Source organism: Scleropages formosus, chromosome 5 (genome assembly GCF_900964775.1).
Source record: "Scleropages formosus chromosome 5, fSclFor1.1, whole genome shotgun sequence".
Classification (NCBI taxonomy): Eukaryota; Metazoa; Chordata; class Actinopteri; order Osteoglossiformes; family Osteoglossidae; genus Scleropages; species Scleropages formosus.
This window is the reverse complement of record NC_041810.1, coordinates 23,878,543-23,888,616: the sequence shown is the minus strand read 5'-3', so window position 1 is coordinate 23,888,616 and position 10,074 is coordinate 23,878,543. Positions and strand designations below refer to the sequence as shown.

The 10,074-nt window shown below is 42.1% G+C and overlaps 2 protein-coding genes across 2 annotated transcripts in view; one reads left to right on the top strand and one right to left on the bottom strand.

Annotated features, from left to right (window-relative positions):
• Window positions 1-10,074, bottom strand: part of ttll1 (tubulin tyrosine ligase-like family, member 1) — a 917,975-nt gene that overhangs the window by 171,414 nt on the left and 736,487 nt on the right. The gene's annotated exons all lie outside the window — the stretch shown is intronic.
• On the top strand, window positions 3,982-6,568 carry avpr2l (arginine vasopressin receptor 2, like). The gene is made up of 2 exons (XM_018765427.2): window positions 3,982-5,231; window positions 6,320-6,568. The coding sequence occupies exons 1-2, from the start codon at window positions 4,370-4,372 to the stop codon at window positions 6,397-6,399; spliced, it is 942 nt and encodes a 313-aa protein (XP_018620943.1). The 5' UTR covers window positions 3,982-4,369; the 3' UTR covers window positions 6,400-6,568.

Here is a 10,074-nt window from a genome sequence, read left to right as displayed (position 1 = left end):
CAGGAGGACCCGGTCCAACCCACTGCACCACCGCACCCTATGTTGTAATATTGTTGTAATAATATATCTGATCCGGTGTGTGTATCAGTAGTTTATGTAATTTCCAGTTTTGTCAGCAATGTTAAAATTATTAATAAAAAAATCTGTGGATACGAACCCGATCGAGAAACTACGAGAACGAGTGGAATATAGCAAGTTTAGACACTTAGTTAAATAAAAATAACAGAACAACAAAACAAATAAAAAAGACAGAACAACAAAATAGCAAAAGTACACAACAATAATTAACATCGTCATACCGTTATCATGTACCAGCGGATATCGTATAAATCTTGCCAAAACATTATTAAAAATCATTTAAGAATGTAGCTATCACTAGTAACTTGATGGAAATATAATTTATGATATTAACATTTAATATCAGTTATGCGTAGTTAAACAGGCTAGATAAAGGTTAACAATGTAATACCATTACTATGGATAAACTTACTGTTGACACCGACGTCATAACAGTAAAAGTAGTAAACACAGGCAGAAGTGCACAGATTTAGGCTAGCGCAGTCCAAGTTAGAAATAGAACACTAAATACACAGGCTTGTGCGTGTGTTTATATGTACCATGTTTTAAAAAATACAGGATTACACCTGCATTTTACAGTAATACAAAAAACAAAAATACATCCTCTTCAGATCTGTGGTTTCAAATATTAATTCAATTCTATTTATTTTTATACAGCACTCTTCTCACACAGTGACACAGAGTGCTGTACAAAGGAATAAGACTAACAAATAAGACAGCTGACTACAGACTAGTGTAATACATTATCAATGCTTTTATAAAGCTGTAAGTATGCCTACTAGCCACAGGGGAAAGGAACAAAATACTCCTAACAAAGTCAAGGAAGAAAAATAACCTCTTGGGGTCCAAGTGCCACTGGCTGCCCACCACTCTTGGATATTCTAGGTTAAAAAAGACTTTTAAGTCAATTTACAACTAATCATAACATTGTAGCTGAGTGTTAACAATGTCACAGTTCACATAGGTACATCTTGTCCATCATGGTAGGCAGTCATCAGCTTCAGGCAGAATGGGGTGCTTGTTTGACGGTCGGTCAGCCTCCTCAAGTCTTATCATAGGGAACAATGCTCAACAAGACAGAAATTGTTAGTAAATTATGGCTTGTGTGGAAGTGTCATCTGAAGTCTCTGTCCAGAAGACCGTAGTCCAAGGAACAGTTAAGATACTGTGCAGAACCTTCAAACTCCAAGGCCTGTGGTTGAGGATCCGAGCTTGAGGAAGACACACACACACCATCCCATGTGGGGGTGAGAAGGAAATTTTATATATATACTCATTTTACTCAACTAAATGTTTGGTCCTAAGTAAATTTAAAATCCTTTTATTTTTACATAACAGTACTTGAGTACTGTGGATGCTTGTAGGGCAGAAGTGGCCACACAGGCAGGATCAGAGGCACTAAAAGGTTTGTCATACACAAAGTGTTTCATTTTAAAACACAAAGCTAAACCACACTAGGGATGTAGCCCCACCAGAGAAGTTAGAATAAATAAACTAACATCCGCATCACATACCTAACAGACCAATAGCCAGAAAACACCAAAGCTGGATCGGAGCCAGTCTTCGTAAGTCTTCAGGCCAGCTGCTTAAAAAGTCTTCCACAACTGACAGCAGCTGGTCCGTATCCTTCCATTAGGGCTGGGGCGGGTTATTGAGAGCTGTCCTCTAGGAAGATACCACCACCAGGTCTTGGTTCCAACTACTTCCAGCTCACAATCCTAAAGGACAGCTGGTATCATCGTGGTTACAGATGCCAACACAAAGGTCACAGGGTTGCTTCACAGCTCCAACTATAGCATCCTGGAGCAATCCAGTTACCCTAAATTACTCCAAAACAAAGAAAGTTCCCAGGTGTGTAATTGTAAGCTGCTTTGGAGAAAAGTGTCATGTAAATGAATAAATAAATGTACCCACCTCTGATGTAGGTTGATAACTCTTACACAACTGGCAAGGAAATTTATTTTACTGCTAAGGTCCAGAGGCTCCCTCTACAAATACACCTTCAATGTGTACAAATGCAGTTTGTATGGGGTATTTGATAGTGTACTCGTAGAGCAACTCCTTTTGGATCTGAAAGCTGCTGCTACAAAATCTTGCCTACTGCTGTAGTACCCTTGAGCAAGGTACTTACTCTAGGTGCTCCTAGTTGCATTGTGAGAAGAGCACTCTATAAAAATAAACTGAACTGAATACGTAGTTTAACACCTATTAACCACAGGTTGCTTTGGCAAAAAAAGTGTCTGCCAAATGAAGCAAAGGTATGTGGAAAACACAACTCTTTCCCCTTTACAAAAGTTCATAATTGACAGGGGCGTATCTAAAGGGTTGGCACCGCCCCCTCTCAAACATGATTCGCGTGCTTCTCCAATGCCATTGGTCTAGACTACTGTCAATCTGACAGTGCCCAATACCATTTGATCAGAGTGCTGTCAATCGCTGCCAATTGCTGCATGTAAATTTGACAATGCTAAAAATCAGTAGGGTAGGGGGCTCAGGGGTGCTGTAGCACTGTGGGTTGGGCAGGGTCTTGCTCCTTGGTGGGTCTGGGGTTCAAGTCCTGTTTGGGGTGCCTTGTGATGGACTGGTGTCCTCTCCTGGGTGTGTCCCCTCCAGCCTTGTGCTCTGTGCTACTGGGTTAGGCTCTGGCTTGCTGTGACCCCCACTTGGGACAAGCGGCTTCAGACTGTGTGTGTGAGAGTGTGAGAACTTCATTGGATCAGAGCGCTGTCAATAGCTACTTGATTTACAATGTGGAATCACAGTACCACATTTTTCAATCTGGAGGGGAGACACGACTCGAACACAGACCGGGTCTCTGTTCATAGTATGAACACACTCTGTTACATATTTTAAATGTGTGGACTGTGTGTTGTCGTTGTCTGTTGCAAATATGCATAGGTGTCTGTAACGACTTCAGAAGTTCCCAAGAGTCCCATATGATATCACATATAGACAAATATTCCCCGTGACCCCGTGAGGGACAAGCGGTTCTGAAAATGTGTGTGTGTGTGTGTACTTCATTGGTTTTTCCTGTTGTTTTAAAGATTAAAAGCACAATCACTTTTAATAGGCTACAATAAAGTGGTAAACACTGAAATGTGGGGTTTTGTGAAATGTGGCCCGGTTTACTGGTTCTTGGTCCCTGGACCTGCCACCTCATTTAAAAAATCCTGGAATCGCCCCTGATAATTGACAGTAAATAATTAGAATCTGTCTCGAACTGAATTCTGGTCACCCTTTTAAACTCTATAGAGTCACTGCTACACAACCACCCTTACTGAGAATTGCAGTCTTATGCCCTTGCATTGTATAATGTGTGTATGTATTTGAAATTACGAAGTGTATGGTTTATGCCTCTTAGCTGCTATGGTTCAGTTTTGATCCATTGTTAATTAATCCTAAATAAATGGTAAACCAAAATAAGGACGGTTCACGTGAGAAATAACACGTGACATTTGTCATTTGCTTTGATTTTTGATTTATTTCATCAAAAGTGTCAACATGCAGAAACTATGTATAAAAAAAGTGTGTGACACGAGTGAGTATCTGGAAAAATTCCTTTCAGAGTCAGCAACTCGAAATCATACTTTTCTACGTGTGTGAGTTTATGGCTCTCTTACTGGATGGCTTCTGGCCCTGTACTCCTTACAAAACCACTTGAGGTCACTGATTCCTAAAGGCATTTATTTCCAAAGGCATAAAATATCTGTGGCTCAGAGAAGAGGTCCTTTTTTGATCTTGGAATCAATCAATAAGTGTTTAGTGAACAAATGGAGGGGGATGTGGTGGCGCAGTGGGGTGGCCCTTGTCCTGCTCTCTAGTGGGTCTGGGGTTTGAGTCCCGCTTGGGGTGCCTTGCAATGGACTAGCGTCCCATCCTGGGTGTGTCCCCTGTGCTGCCGGGTTAGGCTCCGGCTTCCCGCGACCCTGTATGAGACAAGTGGCTCTGACGATGTGTGAAGAAATGGAAAGTAATGTCAGAGCCATTTATTCTATTAGGGCTCGATGAGGCTTATGTCCTAATTTGTACGAGGGGAGGAGGACGTAACTTTTCTTTTTCACGTCACTCTTATCGCACAGATCCGAGCAGATGATGCTTCACCTGAGTTCCGGCAGAACTGTAGAGTTATGTCACAGCAGGACTGATGAAAACTGTCGAAGAGTCAGAGTCGAGCGGGGATTCGGCCCGAGTGCCGAGTCTGTCACGACTGCCGTGACGCCGCGTTAACCGCGCAGTGAAAAATTAACGGGGGGGCGCGGTGTGGCGCGCGCTCTCAGGAGTTCCGTCCGCGATGAACTGCAGCAACAGGAGTGCGGAGCGCGAGCTGGCGGAGCGCGCCTCCTTGTGCCGGGACTCGGCGATTCTTTTCACCTTTGTTAAAGTGGCCGTTCTGGGATCCGTTTTCTCTCTGGCCACCGCGGGCAACGCGCTCCTCCTCTACGTGCTGTGGAGGAAGCGCCGGAGGAAGACCAGGAGCCAGCTGTTCCTCCTCCACCTGTGCCTCGCCGACCTGCTCGTGGCTCTCTTCCAAGTTCTGCCGCAGCTCTCCGTGGAAATAACGCGCCGCGCCAGGGGCTCCGAGCTCGCGTGCAGCAGGGCTCTCAAGTACGTGCAGCTCGTGGGGATGTTCGCGTCCACGTACACGATAGTGGCGATGGCCGTGGACCACTACTACCACGCCGCGTGCAGACACGCGGTCTCCTTCTTCACCACGGGCTCGTGCCGCAGGTACACGGCGATCGGCGCCGCGTGGGCCATGTCCTTCGCGTTCAGCGCTCCGCAGCTGCTCCTCGTGCTCTCCGTGCAGGACGCGGCGGGGCAGCGTGCGCATCACTGCTGGGCCACCTTCGCGGAGCCCTGGGGAAATAAGATATACGTAACTTGGCTGACCCTGTCCGTCTTCGTTCTGCCTCTGCTCGTTCTGCTCTTCTGCCAAGTGAAAATGTGCAGAGGCATCTATTCCAACATGAAGAGAAAGGCGCTGCCGTCCGACGCGAGCCAAGCGCGAACGTGCTCCAGGGCCGTGTCCAGTGCCGCGCTCAAGACGCTCAAGATGACCTGTGTTGTTACCGTCCTTTACACTCTGTGCTGGAGTCCCTTTTTCGTCCTTCAGCTGTGGAGCGCGTGGAGTCCCGGCGGTGCCCCCGCGGACGGTGGGTGTGTTCGACGACAGCAGCGCGGCGTACGGTTCTCCTCAAATAACTTTAATAAGTAGCGGTGAGGGAAAGCGGGTGCCGGTGTGGGAGAGAGCGGCAGTTGGCGAGGCTTGAACGACGAATGATGAACTTAAAGTTGATTTGATACGGTTGAAATGGTAAAGATTTACAGCTGACAAACAAAGTTTCAAAGATAAACGTATCGTCGCGCGTGTTCGTGGAGCGCATTGTCTCTCTCTTACTGCCGGGCACTGAGTCTGAAATTACTTTTATTAATTAATAGTACCTCCTCACTTTCGCTCGTCGTAAGTTTCTTTAGAAGTTCGCTTTTTCCACAGTTTATGACAGCATCTTCATTCATTTAAATAAAAGGAGTGGCACAGCGCCTGGGTGGTACGAGAGGACGTGGGTTCGATCCCCGCTCAGATTCTGTGTCGAGTCTGCGTGGGTTTCCTCCAGGTGCTCCGGTTTCCTCCCAAACTAAGTCCAAAGAGATACTGTTCAGGTTCACCCATAGTGTGTGAGTGAGAGAGAGAGAGAGAGAGAGAGAGAGAGTGTGTTCCACTGATGTATGAATGAGTGACCCAGTGTAAGTAGTATATCTACCAGTGTAAGTCACCTTGGTTAATAAGGTGTGTGGGCTCATGACACTACATAGAGTTCATTGGAAGTCGATTTGGAGAAAAGTGTCTGCTTAATAAATAAATGTAAAATCACAGCCGCTTGCTACTTTTACGAACAATTGACGTAGTAACGAAGCACTAAAATGTTGCAAAATGAAGAGAAAAAAAATCCACCATTTCAATCCACTTATAATAAATAGGCTCTAGTAGTCTTATGAGTACAATCATATTTTTACCTACTGATCTGATGGACGAAATACAAAAGAAGTTGTGTGTTGTGCGTGTTCGTTTTTCCATAAATATTTATATGAAAGACAGCGATCATCTAGTACCTTGAGCATTCACATTTGCCAAGGTCTGTTTTGTCTTTTGTTTTCGATTAGCTAAACAAGACCATCTGTTCTTTGCGATGTCTCTGCTTAATGTCACTGCTCATGAGGTTTTTTCTTTTGCTGCCTACAGGCGCCACATTCGGCATAATAATGCTGCTGGCCAGTGTGAACAGCTGCATGAAGCCCTGGGTCTACCTGTACTACAGCTAGTGGTCAGTGCATGAACACGGTGCGTACCTGTCAGTGACGTCACTGGGGGGTGCGGGGGTGCGGATCGCACCATCAGAGGGAGTGACGCCAAACTGGTTGTCTATAAAACTTTTGTGCAGTGTTTCAGCAGAAAGGTATTATTTTTATAAAAATATCCCTGTTTTTCATTATAACAACAGAAACATTTTTTTTCTGAAAAAGCCCAGCTTACATGTATGAATATACCTACAAGGATAAAACTTTGTGCTCATTTCCTTTTTGAACCTCCTAATGCGCTGCGCTCAGAGCTCTCATTATTACCCAATTGCAGTGACGCTTCGAATCACGTGGTTTCGTCTCCGCCTGCTACAAGCACGCGCTCTGGTTTGCGTCGCTGCTGCGGTTTTAGTGGCTGATTTTTGTCAATTTTCCGGTGTTTTAGCTACAATATTGTGGTAATTAGTATTTGTGAACCTACCAATAACGTTAAAATAAACAATTTTGATGTAGTTCTTAAACGTTTTTACTTCGAATTCTGTAGTTTCCTTACCGAATTTTCACTTAACCACATGAATTGATGAAAATGTAAAATTAGCCTTAGCTGTGCGCATGATGATATTTAATGTAGTTTTAATTTTGCTTGTTGTTTATGCCACTACATTGGTATTGCCATTGCATTCAGTGATATACGGAAATTATGATTTACTAGCAACATAGTACAAAAAAACTTTACTAAAGTCGGATTCTGTATGGTGTGGTTTGGGAGGAGGTGACACCATTAGTTACCGCACTGGGTGACACCAACCATAGTGACGCCAATGAATATACTCGTTATTAAGTTGTCATAACAGTAATGGATCTGCGCACTAGGGGCCCTTAGCGTGGGCTCAGCTACCTCGACTTGGCTGTACGACTGGGCGCAGGTTCGATCTTTGCTCAGGCCCTGCGCAGTCTGTATCTCAGTGTTCAGTTGGATCTCCTCCGGCTTCTCCAGTTCCCTCTTGCAGCCACAAGACGTGTTTCGAGCGAACAGCTCGTCGTTCAGCCCCAGCTTGCAACGTTGACTGCAGCCTAAATGATGATGAAAGGAAATGTGTAAAGACAGTAGTTATATTAGTACAGCACTGTTTCATTTTCAAAAGCATAAGAATGAAAGGATTCAGAACCGAACTTCATATAATAACATATCCCATCAAATCATATGTGAACAAATGGACGGACAGACGGATGGATGCAGTTCTTTAATGCACGTGGAATTTACGGTGTGAGGCATAAGTACTGGGACAGTGAAGTAGAGTTGGTTATTTTTTGTTGCATACTCATGAAATTTGTGTTTCAGATGAAAACATGAATACAAGCATACAGTATAGAATGCCACTTTTTTCTGAGTAGTGTTTTTCATAGCGGTTAAATCATGATAGAATGATGTCATTTTTGTTTTCAGTTCCCCCAGTTTCAGCTGATCATAAATACTGACACATTTGTTTTTTTTTTTTTTTTTTTTAATTTTATGAACAGCACACTCGCAACAATAGAAAGTATGTTGAGAGAATGCAAATATGTCCACAAACATAGAGCTAGGTCAAGGTCAAAAGGTTACAATATATGAAAGGTGTGATCATGTAGCATCTTTTAGTAACTTCCAGACAGGGTGTCCAGACATTTCAGAATTCATTAGTTGTCATGCAAATTAAATGTGAACGTCAAACCACAGCATCTCAAACCCACAGTTGTCACTTGCTGTGGTCTTCCCTGGTCACCAAAAGTTGCTCACTTGTCCAGTAGTTTCTTTGTCAATATTAGAGTTAAGATATACTGTTGGATTAGGGTATACTGTTGATTTCACAATGGCCAGCTGCCCCTGCCCGGCAGTTGTTCTAACGGGACTTTGTCTTAATCCCATCTTCAAAACTTCTTGCTTTTCCTAGTCAGTTCCCTAGTTTTCATTTTGGTAAATTCCAGTGGCCTTTACATCGCATTTCCTCTCATGTATACAATGACATGAATAGCATGGAATACTTGGACAATGATATTTACATTTATTAATTTAGCAGTTGCTTTTCTCCAACGTGACACAGTGAACACTATGCAGTGTTTAGCTGACAGTTTCACTCAAGGTGACTCAGTGCTAGATACACTACAGTGCAGTACAAGTGAATAATTCATCTATATGCCAGTTACAGTGGTGTATAGATAAATTAGTCTGTCTGTCTCTCTCACACACACGCGCACGCACACACACACACCTAGAAACATCTGTCACCTGTCTGTCCCAATATTTATGCTCAGTTGAAACTGGGAGGACAAAACACAACTAATGACACTATTCCAGCATACTTAAGGATGTAAGAAAAACATAACCCAGAAATAAAGCCGAGATTCTGTACTTTAGCTTCATATTCATCTTTCCATCTGAAATACAAATTTCATGAGTATGCAACATGGTTCTAGTATTTTCCACTGCTGTTGTTTGTATTTGGTGCTTTTAATATTTACGTGGTATTAGTAAAATTAGTTTTATGTGTAGTTTGAAAAATAAAATTGCATACATTTGTAAAGTGGTATTGAAATGAATATGAATTTTAGTATAGGCAATTACTTTTAAGATCTTCAGCGAGTGTAGTGATATTTGTATACTTACTGTTTGTTAAATGGCAGTGTGAATATATCAATTATAATTAAAATCAGATTATTTAAATGTGTTATTTAAATATATATTAATGATATGTGTAATTTATCAGTATATGCCTAACACATTAACTATTGTTTTACAACCTGCATTTTTGTAATATTGGAAATAATGCCTTTCAATAAATACTGTTTGTACGGCTCCTCGACTCTTTATTTGTTAAAAAGCACTGTACGTAACCCTAATGCATATGCCAGTTGGCATTACTTAATGGCATATGCTGAGGTTTACTATGTTTTCTCAGCAGCAAATTCAAACCTGGTATGCACTTACAGCCTGCAAAATCAACTTTTTGTTACATAAATAAAGGATTTTATATATAGATTCACAAATACAACTCATTTACTTTTCTACCACTAAATTTGGCAACTCCTCAGGAGTAGAATCTGTGAATCGGTACAAAAAGGTGAAATGCAGAGGCTTGGGGTTCTTTCTTCAGATGGTCTTTGCTCAGGTAATGGCTGTTACAGGCACTGCAGTTATGAGTGTATTTCAGATTAATGCAGCATTTTATATGTGGTGGAGTTTCTACACTTCTGCTTCTAAATAAAGTAACACCATAAGTCATTTTACTAATTTATGATTGATGATTCAGGCTTCAGTAAAGTCTAATTTTCATTCTTTCTAATGGTTTTATTTAAAAAAAAATCATTAATGCGTATAATAAAATCTGAAACTGAAATTAATCAGATTTTCCAGGGATTTTATCTGAAAAGAATGTGTTACTGAGAGCTCCTTGGTTATGTGATGGTGGTACTCCCCAGTAAAACTCATTTGTTACAATGAACATTAGGCTTCTGTCGCAGTGAATAATTACCTAATTAAGCTCTATCTATAGACCCCATATTTCAAGTTTTTGACAGTTAAGATCCTTCCACATGCCTCACTTTCATACATTACAGGAAGGATCTTCTCTGATTTTTCATACATGCTACAGGGAGTAGAAACTCTTTCTTTTATGGTAAACCAAGAACTTTTAGTGTTAGAGGCCAAAAATAAAGCTGGTA

Bases quoted from the DNA above. Each gene is read 5' to 3' on its own strand.
- avpr2l (XM_018765427.2), top strand. From the start codon at position 4,370: ATGAACTGCAGCAACAGGAGTGCGGAGCGCGAGCTGGCGGAGCGCGCC. The intron at 5,232-6,319 runs GTGGGTGTGTTC...TGCTGCCTACAG, and splicing joins CGGCGGTGCCCCCGCGGACG to GCGCCACATTCGGCATAATA.